Source organism: Gouania willdenowi, chromosome 1 (assembly GCF_900634775.1).
Source record: "Gouania willdenowi chromosome 1, fGouWil2.1, whole genome shotgun sequence".
Classification (NCBI taxonomy): domain Eukaryota; kingdom Metazoa; phylum Chordata; class Actinopteri; order Blenniiformes; family Gobiesocidae; genus Gouania; species Gouania willdenowi.
In genome coordinates this window covers 43,915,684-43,931,714 of record NC_041044.1, presented here as the reverse complement: position 1 = coordinate 43,931,714, position 16,031 = coordinate 43,915,684, and the positions used below count along the sequence as shown (strand labels likewise).

General features: G+C 36.9%; 1 protein-coding gene across 1 annotated transcript in view; it reads right to left on the bottom strand.

Annotated features, from left to right (window-relative positions):
* Nucleotides 1-16,031, bottom strand: part of sorcs1 (sortilin-related VPS10 domain containing receptor 1) — a 183,795-nt gene that overhangs the window by 93,657 nt on the left and 74,107 nt on the right. Inside the window, 1 exon segment of the mRNA XM_028443367.1 lies at nucleotides 1,504-1,571. Within this exon segment, the coding sequence (XP_028299168.1) occupies nucleotides 1,504-1,571 (68 nt within the window).

Below are 16,031 nucleotides of genomic sequence, written 5' to 3'. Positions count from 1 at the left end.
TGACTTAAAAACACAGAAAACAACAACAAAAAAACAAGAAAAATGCACAAAACCACACAAAAAATACATAAAACAAGAAGAAAAATACACAAAATGACATAAATATTTCCAAAACAACAAACAAAAAGACATAAATACACATGACTAAAAACAGAAAACAACAAAAATTAACAAAACAACAGAAATAAAATGAGTTCACTAACACACATAACTCCTTGATCTGATTGGTTGTTATTCTAAATGTTGACATCAACGCTGATCATGTGACTCTTGGATCAGAAAATCACTGGTTTTTTGGCCCTGTTAAGATCAAAGTCACAGGCTGCTAAACAACACCCAGCAATGCTGAGCACTACACTTACTGTATATATGGTATATGTGTAGACAGTGTGAATAATGCCCCCTGTGTTATAGGTGAAATGTGACTGGGAGTGTTGGGAGTTAAACTGGGTGGTTTCTTTACATGAAGAAGAAAAACACACATTCTTTCACTTTGTTCAAGGACTCTGAGGAGCTGAGCCGAACCGAGCTGGGACGTTCATTTATCCTCAGCGTTCTTAGTGGCAGCTTTATTATCTAGTAAAAATATTGGCCTATTCATCAACTGTGATAAATTCTCAGTGTGATTCATGGAGGTTAGCGTCGCTGTGCCTCAGTTTGAGCTTTAGGAAGAAATGAATTCATCATGTTTCATCTCCTGTTTCACCCAAACGTGTCTGTCCTCGGCCTCAGAGCAGAGACACAAATCTGCTTTAAATATGAAAAACACACGTGACCATCCTCACATGAGACGCTGTGTCTTTATGCAGGTTTTGGAAGCAATTTGTTGTGTTTTTTGCCATTTTATTAATTTAACTTTAGTTGTTGTTTTGTGTTTTTTGTGTCATTTCGTGTTTTTCTGTTGTTGACTTGGTTCTTTATATCGTTTTATGCATTTTTAAGTCATTTTGGGATATTTATCGTGATGTTGTTTCTTTTTCAGTTGTTTTGGAAATGTTTTTCTCATTTTATGCATTTATGTTGTTTTGTGTATTTGTTTTTGGTTTTGTGTGTTTTTTTGTGTCATTTTGTTGTTGTTCTGTCTCTACATACTGGATGTGTTCATGTGTGTCTGACTTTCAGCCATTATAATTAGTATCTTTGATTTAAGTCCAGGATGCAGAATATAAAATGTTGATCCAATATTGTTTTTCTTTGTTTCCTGTTGTGAAATTAAAATAAATTCATTTCAGAGCGAGATGTGTGAGAGAATAATATACTACAGTCTATCAAAATTACATTGAGAAGGCTCATATATGCTAGCCATGCTCCAGGAGAGGCTAGCCGCTAACCGCTAACCATCGGGTCAAAGGTAACCTACTCTGATTGGACAGTTCCCAGTGAGTGCTGATGGCTGCTGTTCTCCAAACACAGAGCAAACAACCACGTCCCTTTGGACCAATTTACTGAGCGTGTTTGGCTTTGGGAGCGTGCAGTGTTAGCGTGTTAGCGTGAGCCGCTCACCTCCATAACGAACTCTCAGTGACACTGTTGAGGTTGAAGTCGAAGAGTTTGGTCAGCATCAGGATCACCTGCAGAACAGAAAGACCCGTTAGTGCAACAGGTAGGAAGCCATGATGGTTTCTATAAACTCCGCCCACTGAGCCTTTAATGGAAGGAGCTGTAAATGTTTCTCTGAAGCTCTGAAGGCAAAATAAGCAGGAATCAACCGACTTCTCTGACTGAAACACAACAGGAAAAACACTCAAATAAACACGGAATGCTTCCCAGTGAAAAGCAGCGTAAATATCACAAGAGAACCAACAGAACGTCAGATGGAACCGAAACAAAGCTGTAACAACACACACACACACACGCAAGAAACACACACATCAAAAAACTACACAAAATCGCAAAAATACTGAAAAGAGAACTGCAAACATACACAAAACAAAAGAAAAGCATACAAAACTACAAAATCTTATTTTAAAAAATGCAAAACGACAACAAAAACACACAAACCTACATAAAATTACATTACAAACTTCAAAAATACATATAAAACTGCAAAAATACACAAAAAAGATTTTTTTTTAAATGCAAGACGACAACAAAAACAAAACGACAACAGCAGAAATCCACAAATGAGCAAAAAAATAACTAATTCCCAAAACATAAAATGACAACAAATAATGTGTCCCTTGGATCAGACGTTGACAGTTTAGTGATAAAGGGGTCCCCCTCCCCCCTCTCTGTTCTAAAGCACTACATCATCATCTTCATATTGTTGCTAACGTTTCACTCCACATTAATCATCTGCAGTAAGTTTGAGCAGTGCAAACTTCATTTGAAATATGATTCCTCTGCATAAACAGTTTTTACTTGTTTTTCCTGGTGATAACGTTACATCACAGTGAACTGTATTGATCCTAAACTTAGTGAAATCAGATCCATCCCAAACATTCCTTAGTGCGTGAACAGCCTGCGGTGTTAGCGATGAACACACAACTCCACCGCAAAATGCACAAAAATTCCAAAAATACACAAAATGACAACAACAAACAACCACCTAAACAAACAAAATGACAACAAAAACACAAAACCACAGCACATTACATACTAACTCCAAAGACACACGAACTGTTAAAGGTGCAGTCCGCAACTCTCAGATCCCCCCCTCCCCGCTGCTCTCTTGCCCTGCCTCCAAACTTCCAAAGTCCCTCCCTCAGAGGAGCTAACAAGCTAACGTTAGCCAGACAGCAACATCACAGTAATATAACATGCTCTGTTAAAAGCATATTACTGCAGTGCTTCTCTCTCTCTATGTGCACACACCTCAGCAGCAGCAACAACACAGTGACACTTACAGCAGCCCACACGGAGGCTGCTGCGCGCACATGAACAACACATGCACTATAGAGTTCTAGTGTAACAATTACAAATCAAACATAATGTAAATCAAGCAGCAGTAATTAATGTGCCTCTGTGTCCGTGAGTGTTGCTCTCCTGTAGCAGAGGCATGCGCACGCAGGCCGTTAATCACCGTCCAATATACACAGTGTGCTTCATAATCTAAATAAAAACAATTAACTAAATAATACAATAGAACAATAAAATTAATGAAACTTTTACTTTACTTTAGTGTTTCAGAGGGTTCTATATATGCTTTACACAATTGCCAATCTCACCGATCCAGAGTCCCATATCAATGACTGCTGTGCAGCGAGGGAGTCAACGCCGACGCTGAAGATAGCTTCAACTACAAGAGAATTGGAGATGAAGCTATGGAGACAGACCACACTGGAACTACGTGAAACCTCCATCAGCATTAGCATTAGCATTAGCAGCAAACACATATTTCCTGACTGTGCCATCGCAAAACCTGCTGTTTCTTATAGTGTGTATTCACAGGTGCACAGCGGAGGTGAGGCGTACACACACAAACACGTGCGCTTCTGCGTCCACCACCTAGGCTTGGGTGGTAATACGGTATTACCGTTTACCGCAGTGTCACAAAATAGCAACGGTATCAGTTTCAATACCGTTTGAAAAGACAATGCAAAGCACTTACAGTATATAGGAGATAAAGATGAATTATAAAAATACAATTTATTTAGAGCCTAAACATGACTCTATGTCCAGCAACGGCTGCTTAAGTGTGCTGTCCTCAGAGCAGAGAGCGAATGAATGAAGACGGGCTTACGCTATCCAATCAATCCTTTTTCTGCACAAGAACATGGATTATCCTTATATTTGATACGTGGATTATGGAAATAGATCCACTGCTGTCTTTGGCGCCGGGTCAGATTGGCACACACACACACACACACACACACACACACACACACACACACACACACACACACACACACACACACACACACACACACACACACACACACACACACACACACACACACACACACACACACACGGAGGCGGTATAACGGTATCATAATGTGGATACCGCCCAAACTTTGTGCACAAATATGAGTGAAATAAAGCCGTGTCATGTAAAGCAAACAACGACAATAAGTATCTACAGAAGGTTTCATCACGACAATGACCTCATTGATCAGATCGGCAAATTAAGACATTGCAGCCGATCACATTAATTAGCCGATCAGATCAGTGTAAAGCCCAGTTCTACATTTTTAGCTGAAATTTTACCAGGAACTTAGAATGCACAACAGCATTAAAAACAAGCAGTGCATTATTCAATAAAGCACGAGTGTCTAATAGTTGGATTTATATGATTATAGTTTAATATTTATTGAATATTGTGGAAAAACTGATTGCTGAGTCATGGTATGAACACCACAGCTAGCTGTTGAGTCATGGTTTGAACCATGACTGGAACAAAGCTCAGACAGACTGTGATGTTCAAACTGTGACTTTGCAAAAATGACTCAGCAGGAACACAACAGTAGCGTGTGGGTGTTCAGATCATGACTCAGCAGAGTGTGTGATCCAAGGGTTCGTCATTGAGTCGACTTTGTGAAAAAGTTGCGGCGGTGCGGGGGGTTCCTGTTAGTGTGAGAGGAACAGATGCATGTTGGGTAGTGAAATTAGACGACGAGGTGGGGGCTCCTGTGATTGGGTTTATTAAATATTCACCAACATCTGCAACATCTGTAAGGAAAATAACCAGCAGGAGAACAACCACGACGACCAGCACGAGAAGCAGAGAGAAGAGTTTGAGGAAGAGCTGGTGTGTGTTCAGAGGGGTGGGGGGTGGGGGGGGGGTTAGTCAGCCTGGGGAATGAATAACCTTTAATGTCCAGACGAGACCTTTGCATGCTGATGAGCGAGCATTTAGACGCCCAGCTGGAGGCTGGATTCACTGCACAGCCTTTTCCTCTGGCCGCGATCTCAGAATAGCACCGCAGTGTGTGTGTGTGTGTGTGTGTGTGTGTGTAAGGGATTGGTCCTCTGTCAGGGTGTGTAGAAAAAGTTACGCAAAAAGTTAACAACAACATACCCTTATACCTATATATATATCTGGTAATGTTATTGCGTGAAACTTTCCCGCGTTATGTTGACACTATTTATCTGAATTTTAAAATTAATTGGACTACAAACAAAAACAAAACGGCAGGGATATTAGGGCTGGGTAAATAAGTCATAGGTGTATTAGAGTTGGGTAAATTAAAGCAGGTATATTAAAGCTCTTTGTATTAGAGCTGGGTATTTTAGAGTTGAGTATATTAATGCTGGGTAAATTAGAGCTGGGTATATTAGTGCTAGGTATATTGGAGCTGGGTATAATAGAGCTGGGTACATTAGAGCTAGGTATATTAGAGCTAGGTATATTAGAGCTAGGTACATTAGTGCTAGGTATATTAGAGCTAGGTATATTGGAGCTGGGTATATTAGAGCTAGGTATATTGGAGCTGGGTATATTAGAGCTAGGTATATTAGAGCTAGGTATATTAGAGCTAGGTATATTGGAGCTGAGTCTATACCCAGTTCTAATATAATGTTATATATATATATATATATATAATGTGCCATATATGAGTAACGTCTGTCTTCTGTTTCTTGCTCGTTCACTTCTTCCATGCACCAACATGTCAGGGTTGCCAGATACAGCTGATGATTTCACTCTAAAACTGTGGGTCAGGACCTAAGAGTGTTATGTCCTGACAAAAATGTTGGTAACTGAGTGTGTGCTCTTATTTTGAAGGGGACAGTGCTTCATTGTAGTTTTTGATTAACTTTTTCTCTTTAAATGACATGAATGAATGTGTGTGTGTGTGTGTGTAGGGCTCTAAGTGTGGATGGAGGCCGGGTGACTTGGCATGGTTATTTTGTTATTTGAAGGGCAGCGTGTGTGTGCGTGCGTGCGTACATGCCCGTCTGTCGGCCACATATGGAGTGAGGCCCTGTCAGATGGGCTCTCACTGGAAAGTGCATATGCTCCATCACTGAGCGCCAATTAGGCCCACGGCGCCAGAACACCAGCACCGCGCCCAGCGTCACCGCTGACAGCGTGGAGACGTGGAGATGTGCAGACGAGCGTAACGGCCTCTTCCTCTTCCTTAATGATCAACAGGATCCATTCCATAAACGCACGGATTAAACACTTTCAGCAGGAAATAAAACTATAAAATAGGTTTTAAAAACATTGAATTCTGTTTATAAATATTATATAATTTCTAATGATAAAACATAATTCTCAAAAATAATATATTTAATTATTATGAATGAATTAAAAATTAAAACCTGTTTGTGAATTGACAACTGTGAGAATCAAAATGTGAAAAGAAAGAAAAGCAGCACTGAGGTAATGATACACTACTAATAGTAATAATCAATATGTATTATTTCTCCTCCTAAAAATATATATTACTCATTTATTCTGTTTTCAGTTCTTTCACACTGTTTTAGTCCAATTTTAGTCTATTTTTTGTGTTTTTGTCTGTTTTCAGTTTGTTTTTGGTTCTTTCAGTCAATTTTCAGTCTGTTTTTAGTCCTTTTTTGCCAATTTGTCTGTTTTGGTCATTTAATGTCCTTTTTTCCTGTTTTCAGTCTTTTTTTTTGTTTTTGGTTCCTTCTGTCAATTTTTAATTTGCATTTGGTCATTTATGTCTGTTTTTAGTACTTTGTCGTTTTTGTCTGTTTTGGTCTATTTTTGGAAATGTAATGTCTGTTTTTAGTCCTTTTTGTCTGTTTTCAGTTTTTTTTGGGGTCATTTTGTCTGTTTTTAGTCCTTTAGTTGTATTTTTGTCTGTTTTGCTCTTAATTTTGGTCATTTATCTCGGTTTTTACTTTTTAGTCCTTTTTAATTGCCATTTTTTTCTGTTTTCAGTCTGATTTGGTCTATTTTTGATAATTTAAAATCTTTTTTTTTTTTTAAAGTCCAATTGTTAAGGCACAAAAAACATTTTTAGTTGCACTTTTAAAAAGAAAAATAACTATTATGCAGTTTTGCATTGTTTACTATAGAACTAGAATTTAAATGAATAGGCTTCTTGTTCATTTGTATTATTCCTTTATTCAAGATTTATTTTTAGTTAAATTGCATTGTTTTGAATACTTTATCAAAGGATTCATTTGACAATGAAAATATTACAGTATTTTCTCGTTTCCCCCCCTGCAAAAAAAAATAAAGGAATATTTTTCTGTAATCATTAGTCTACAGTCCCATTTTGTAAAATAAACCGTGAGAGAATCGTATCGTGAACCCAGTATCGTGACTCGAATCGTATCGGGAGTCGAGTAAATCGTTACATCCCTAATTAATGTCCGTTTTGTGTTTGCTTTTTGTTCTTTCAGTCTATTTTCAGTCTGTATTTGTTAATTTATAACTGTTTTTTGGTCACTTTGTCTGCTTATATTGTGTTTTTGGTCCTTAGAGAACTGAGAAAATGTCAGTCACCTCCAGATAAATATATAAATATTAATTTAATGTCGACAAAGTCACTTTAAGGGTTTTTATTTTGCAGCAAAACACTTTGTTTTAAGGTTATATTTGAGAGGAAAGTGAATATGTTTTGTGTTTGAAACGTATTTACCGGTGAGCCAAACAGATTATTATATTTACCTCCAACAATAAGGTGGAAAGTGAACAGATAATGGTTCTGCAAAGTGCAAAGGCGAAGGAATAAAAGCAGAACGGGATGGATCCAGAGCCTTCACAGCAGACACGGCTCCAGAGGATAAAGAGTTGAGTTCAAAGCAGAACCATTGAAGGCCTTTAATAAACGTACGGATGCTGAAGGCGAGGATCAGCCGCCACCGCTGCGTCGCTTTAAAACATCAGCCCATTATTCCTTTTTAATCACAACTCTGACTTTGCTGCGAGCAAACACTCGTATCTCCCCCAATGTTGGGTAATTGTCCTTGGACGCAGGAGGGAAACTATCATCACGCATCCAAAACTCCCAAACATGCAAAAACAAACAGCAATTATCATTTCCCGGGGCTGAATAAACAAACGTGAAACGCTGAGTATCAGCGCAGGCTGCATGGCGTTCTGCGGGGCTTCACCACTATTTGTTTTCCTCACATCACGTGATGACGCGTCTCTGCGGGGGAACCATCCTTCACAGCGTTTCATTACTGAGGATAAAGACAAGGAACCATCTCAGCACAGAAGACCACACTTTAATTAAAGCGCCGCTTTATTTCTATACTGCATTAGTTCTACACGCTGCTTTATTTCCTTATTCCCAAACTGCATTAGTTCTTCGTGCACGTTTCACCCACAGACAAAAACAACTGTTCCACCATATAAAAATATATAAAAGAACAACCTCCTTGTCCACTATTATAGTGATTTATAACATACGAGTCGCACCATAGCATAACTAACCCTTTACTAAACTTATATGCTTTCATTTCCTTTTTCTGTTTTTTGTATTTTAGGCCCAGTTTTAGTCCTTTTTTCATCTATTTTAGGTCCCTTTAGTCTGTTTTTGATATATTTTAGCAATTATTTTGTTACTTATAATTTGATATTTGTCTTTTTGTTAGTATATTTTAGACATATTTTGGTTGTCTAGTTTAATTTGGTCAGTTTTTGTGTTTTTAGTGCACTTTTAGCACTTTTGGGTCTATTTTTGGTCCCTTTAGTGTGTTTTTGATATGTTTTAGAATCAGAATTGGTTTTCATTGCCAAGTACATTTATATTTACGAGGAATTTGTGTTGGTGCGAAAAAAAAACGAGGCTAAAATAACAAGTACTTAAATAAAATACAATATGAGATTATGTCGAATACAATGAATAATAAAAACACAAAAATTACAAAAGGGAGCATAAAAGAAAATACATGTAAAATCCAGTGAGCATTAATGTAACGCATATTAAACAGTTTCTTCACATTACAATGAGAGTCTGTGTTAATCATTTAGGAATCATTTTGTTGTTTTTATTCAGATGTGTTTTTTTGTTAGTATGTTTTTGATCCTTCGTCTGTTTTTAGGCAGATTTTGGTTCATCTAGTCTAATTTGGTCAGTTTTTTAAATATGTTTTAGGTCCTTTGAGTTTGTTTTTAATGTTTTAGACCCTATTTTGTTGGTTAAATCTGTTTTTATTCTGATATTTGTCTTTTTCTTAGTATGTTTTTATTATTCAAGTCTCATTTGGTCTTTTTTTGTGAGTTTTTTTGGTTGTTTTTTTTATCTTTTTTTATTCAATTTTTGGTCTTGTTTTTATTTTTATTCTGTTTTTGGTCCTTTTGTTTTGAGTCTGTTTCTTTCCTGTTTAAATTTGGCAATTTTTATTTTTTTTGTTTTGAGTCTGTTATTTCATTTTTTAAAATTTGGTATTTTCATATTATTTTGGTCCTTTAGTTTTGTTTTGTAGCTGTTTTTAACATGTACTTGCTCTTTTTTTCTGTTTTGGTTTGTTTTTATTCAGTTTTTGGTCAATTTTATTTTGTTTTCATTCTTTCTCTCTTTTTAGTTTTTTTTTGTGAGTTTATGGCAGGTTCTTAATGTAATTCTGTTCTTTTTGTCTGTTCTTGGTCCTTTAAGTCTTTTTTTGGTTCTATTTTAAGTCAGTTTTTAGTCCTTGTACCTTATTTTCCAACGTATATTTATATATAAAACCAATAAATAACTCACAGTCACAGGCCTACATGCTATTGTGGTGGTTTGGATACTTGTTACTCATATGTTCCCAATTCAGCACTTTTCACACAAACAAACGGAGTCATTTTAAGGTGAATCTTTAAAAATAATGAATGTTTGGGGGAAAACGTCTCTACTTTGTTAACAGTATTAAGTAGTTGTAAACTGAAATTGGCTTTTGAAATGGTGTCAAAACTGAACAGTGAGCAGAGCCTTTTCCCTTCAATGGCCTCGTTTAATCACATCCAGAGTCTTTGTTCCTCCAGCACACACACACACACACACACACACACACACACACACACACACGATGGTGTGTGAAGCTCTGCTGTCAACTCGTCTCCAGTCTTTGCAGCCGTTTATTCTCATCCGTGTGATGTTTGTGGAGCACCAGAGGAGTGAAACGCTTGTGAACAGCTTCACGTGTCGCCTCAGTGACACACACGCACACGCGCGCACACACACACACACACACGATGCTACACATTCACACACAAATGCTCTTTTTTACACAAAAAACACCCGTTAAGTTCTTTATACTTAAATACGTCTTTACTACTGATCAACATCACATATACGTTGAGCAAAGATTGTGTTCAATGAACTTTAGTGTAAAGCAGAGCAAAGTGCTTTACATGATAAAACATGCAACTGTTTAAAATCAATAAGAACATTTAAAATCATCAGTAAAATCAATTCAAATCATCAACAAACACATGACATCATCAACATGACCAAAAATCTCTCTCTCAATCATATGCAGTAGAGAAAAAAAGTTACTTTAACTTTGATTTAAAAATTTTCATGTGATGTTGACTTCAGCTCTGCTGCAGTTTGTTCTACTTCTTTGCAGCATAACAACTAAACACAGCATCACCATGTTTACTGTGAGCTCTGGGCTCCACTATCTGACCTGTGTCCATAGATCTGTGAGCTCTGGGCTCCACTATCTGACCTGTGTCCATAGATCTGTGAGCTCTGGGCTCCACTATCTGACCTGTGTCCATAGATCTGAGAGACCTGACTAACATGTCACTGATGTATTCTGGACCAAACCCATTCAGTAAATATAACGGCGGCCCACAGTCTAATTTTGTGCAGCCTCGTGGGAAAAAGCAAAAAAGTTTTCCAAAACACAGCAAAAAGATAAAATTACAAAATAAAAATGCAAAATTGCAGCAAAAGATACACAAAAATGCCTACAAAACCACAATATGACAACAAAAATGCACAATTCTACTTGAAAACACAGAACACAACTAGAAAAATACTAAAAGTAACAGAAAATTACACAAAATGAAAATTGGAATACACAAATTTACTCTAAACACACACGACTAGACACAAATTATATTTATGACCACAAAACACACAAAACAGCAGCAAAACAAAAAGTAAAGTGTTTCCAAAGACAGAGAAACATACAAAGACAACAAATAAACAAAATGACTCAAACAAACACACAAAACAGCAAAAATACACAAGATTACTCCAAACACACACAACTTGACAAAAAAATTACATTTATGACAACAAAATACACAAAACAGCAGCTAAACAAAATGTGAAGTGTCTCCAAAAAAAACAAAAACAAAATAATATACAAATATACACAAAATTACTCCAAAAACACACAAAACTACAGAAATTAAGACGCATAACCAAAATATATAAAACAACAAAAAAATAAACAAATTAATATAGCTAAACCTTACCTAAAGTACTTCAGTAATTGATTTTTATATGCATGCATACAAATCATACATTACAGGGCATAAGTCACCAATTATTACATTTTAAAATTAAGCACTGACTTATATGGCAGAGCGACCTATCTGTAGCTTTTCAGGGAGTCGTCGGCACCATTTATTGAGAAAAAATGTGAATTATTTCAATTCAATTTCTATAATAATAAGGCCATAACTAGGAATACGTGTCCAAACCACCTGATTTATACTGATAGACAGACTGACAGGAATGCAGTTAGCGCTATTAGCTAAAAAAAGGAGATAAAAAGTCATTTAGTGTTGAAACAAACTAATATAGAGCAGATTTACATTTGGGCATGTGACATATACAAACACTTTTTTATTCTTTTAAATACTTTTTACATTTTAACTTTTTATTCATACAGTTTTACATTTTATTTATACTTTCATACACAAATATTTTTTCCATGAAAACAGTAAATCAGAAAGTGACTATACCAGTGTGACATAGTCTGCAAAAAGGTATAAATTGAATTTGAAATGAAAGAATATAGCTAATAAATGTCTAAAAAAAACACGTTTTTACTGTTACTCTCATTGAGTATTGCACATATTTTAGTCTGATATTAGTAGTTGTGCTTTACGTGGTGTTTACCCTTGAGAGAGAAATACAAATTGAGTATTTTATTCAGTTTTCAACCCCAAGTCATAAAGAAACCATTGGCGTTCACATTAGCGAGTGCATTAAATAAGGAGTGATGAAAGTATGGATTGATATCAGCAGACACGCAGACACTAGAGCCTCTTTAATGGTTGAAAGTTTGTAAACCTGAGCAAAGCGACGCAGACGATCCATCAGCGTTAAACACTTTGTCACGAGGACAGAAGATAACAGCTGGAACCATTATGGAGAAGAAATACAACCAGTGCAGAAAACAGAAAGAGCAGCGCTACGTCTGCTACGTCTGAGGTGAAGAAAGAACATCACCAAGAATAAAAACAAAGCTCAAAGCACATGAATCCCACAGATATACTGTATATACATATATATATACACATATATGGCATTATTATTATTAGTTAAAAATGAATGGTTTGGATATCAAAGGCATTATTGATCAGAAATGATTAACATCTTGGGAGGAAGTACGGAAATAAAGGAAGTAAATGAAGAAATGGAAAGGAAGGAAGGAAAGGAAAAAAGGAAATGATGGAAGGAAGTTAAGGATGGAAAGGAAAGAATGAAGGAAGAGAAAATAAGGAAGGAATGAATGAAAAGAGCATAAGGAAAGGATAGAAGACAGTTAAGGAAAGGAAGGAAAGGGAAGGAAGGAAGTATGGAAAGAAACAAAGGAAAGGAAGAAATGTAAAGGAAGGAAGAAAGGAAGGAATGAAAAGAAAATAAGGAAAGGATGGAAGATGTTAAGGGTTTAAAGAAAGGATGGAAAAAAGGAAGGAATAAAGGAAATAAGGAAATGATGGAGGGAAGGAAAGAAGTATAGAAAGAAAGGAGTCGAACATAAAAAATTGGAAAAGATTAAGAAAAAGGAGGAAGGAAGTAAGTTTGATTTTCATCAGCTCGTCTTCCTATAATTCTCTCTGTCCTTCCTCATGTTTCATTTCTTTATTCTTCTTATAGTTTTTAATCTTCTATAAACTGTTTCTGCTGCAGCTCAGTTTTCCTTGGTCTGAGCTGGTCTGGACGTTGCCAGGTTGGTTCCTTTAGCCTGAGGCGATGCTGAATATAAAGAGAAAAGACGCCCTGAGGCTTCCTTCCTTCCTCTAATCTAACTTCCTCTCATGTTTCCTCTTCCTTTCTTCACATTACTCTGAATCAAAGACGCTCAACGCTCATCATTTGCATCTGATTAAAGGCCGTTACAAAACGAGCCCATCTTACGTACAGTATGTCGGATAGTGTTTAATCAACACCGACAACAAGCGCTGACCCCGTGTGTTGTTCTCCCTCCTCCCTCGTATCATTAGAGCGACGACTAAATTACTTTTGCCAACGCTGCCGTCGCACATGTCATTTATTTGGCGTTAAGAGACACCGACGACGTCTAAATATTAAACGACCACAAAAACAAAAGGAGGATGAAACGTTTCACAGGTGAGAGGTGACACGGCAACGTGGGAGATAGACAACCTCAGCTCATCACCGTGGTAATGAGATAGATAGATAGATAGATAGATAGATAGATAGATAGATAGATAGATAGATAGATAGATAGATAGATAGATAGATAAATAGATAGATACTATAGATAGATAGATAAATAGATAGATACTATAGATAGATAGATAGATAGATAGCTAGATAGATACTATAGATAGATAGATAAATAGATAGATACTATAGATAGATACTATAGATAGATAAATAGATAGATACTATAGATAGATAGATAAATAGATAGATACTATAGATAGATAGATAAATAGATAGATACTATAGATAGATACTATAGATAGATAGATAAATAGATAGATACTATAGATAGATACTATAGATAGATAGATAAATAGATAGATACTATAGATAGATAAATAGATAGATAGATACTATAGATAGATACTATAGATAGATAGATACTATAGATAGATAGATAGATAGATAGATAGATAGATAAATAGATAGATACTATAGATAGATAGATAAATAGATAGATAGATACTATAGATAGATAGATAGATACTATAGATAGATAGATACTATAGATAGATAGATAGATAGATAGATAGAGTAGCAGATGTTGCCTCCAGGAGCTTTGACTGAGGAAGGTCATCCTTCCTCTGATGAACTTCCTGTTGGCTCTTCCATCATGTGGTGGTTTATTCTGACTCTTGTCCACAGGAAGTCGTCCAAGGCCAGGCTGTGTCTGAGCGTCCTCAGCCTTGGCTCCAGAACATGAGGAGGAGTAAAAAAACAAATCCAAGGACAAAGCAGCAGCTCACAGAGTGATTGAGTCGTTTCTCCTGCTTTTGGCGGTTGATCTGAATACAGTAGGTGTCAGAGCTGAGTTCAGGACTAACAGGACTAAATGGAATCAATGTCTGCTCTAAAGCTTAGATTGATACTCCTGATGTGCTTTTAGCACTTCTTTGATTAGCTCCTTTTTAACTCACTCACTGCCATTGACGCATATACTGTATGCGTCATTTCAAATCCAAACGCTCGCGGCGCTACGTCAGTGACAGAGTTCTCCTGTGAATAGCAGACTTGTACTATGGTGACCAACTGGAGGCATGTAGGTGGCAGCAGTGCACCTTTGAATGAGAGATTAGCCGTGATGATCACCATCGATGAGGAGGGACGCACAGGGACGAAGCAGAAAATGGCGCTACGAGGGAAGATGGTGAAGCTTCCCAGCAGCTCACACTCAACCAGAGCACGCGTGGAACTAAGTGGACTATTGAGAGTGTCGCGATCAAGAGACAAAATGATCAACAAACCGGGACAAGTGGGTCGACTCGGCATGTCCGGACAAAGGAGGTAATGACGTGTAGAGGAACGGAGAGAGCCCGGTCTCAGTGTTGTTTTTGTTGTTTTATAGAAGGAAACCAATGTTGAGGTGTCACTAGTTAGTTTCAAAGTCACTAATACATTTTTTCAGAAAAAGCCGTTTTTCTCAGCTTTTTGTCACAAACTGGCGATTTGTGTGAAGCTTGCTGCTATTCAACTGCTGATGACAGAAGAATGAAACAAGCTAAAAGTAGAGTCTCTAATCTTTCAGAATCTGGTTTCAGATTTCAGATTGTCACAGTACAAAATATTCTGTGGGTCTTTAAAAAAATCAGTCAAAATGCTCTGAACATGGCTGGCAGTGAGGGGGTACTGTAGCTGTTCTGAAAATGGCTGGCAGTGAATGAGTTAAAGATACAGACTGTCACATGGTTCCTGTGAACCATTTAACACCATTCACATGATTATTCACACGTTTCTGTTTGTCTTTAAAGAGTCCAGACATGATAAGCTGTCGTTAGAAACCTCTGCACTAAAGAAGACCATCCTTCTGTCAATGACGGGAGTGTTTGTATCACATTAGTTCAGGATTTTTGACAGAGTTACAGCAGAAGGTCAATATGTAACTACCCAAACAGGAAACTGATTCAGTAACTATATCATTAACTATAGAAGTAAGTACATGACTAGATAAAGAAATACGTGCTGATAATGTTTCAGTCACAGTGAATTCTCGTCCCTCTTTTAATGTTAAATATTGTTAATAAAATCTCTCTGAATTATTTCTCACTATGTGAGTCATTGCTGGTCAGATTTCACACAGGTTTCATCATATTTATAAATATATGTATAAATGAACTTGGGGCATTGCTGACTAAAAGTCGTCAGTCGTGACTTTAACTATAAAGACCATCATGATGGTGTTGTTAATTTTTATTCTAACACTTTCTGTTTTAATACCAAAGTTAAGTTTATATTTAGTGTTTGAGAGGAGGAGCGAGCACAGACGTATTGATAATTATTCTCTCTGTTTAGAAGAAAAGTGAACCGAGACATTAGAGAGAAACCGTTGAGTTGTTCCCGTGAGCTGATCCATGGGTTTAACTGGGACCATAACACCATCCAATCACTTACTGGAGAAGTGGAAGAGCCTGATTGGAAACCATTGGAGGTCCCACAGTGGAGCTCTTTCAGTAAATTCATATTTAAATATAGAGCTGAGTGTGTGGGACGCCATAAATCCTGCTACGCAAGTTCTGCCGACAGCGTTTTAATAGCTTTGAGTTCATACCAATCAGG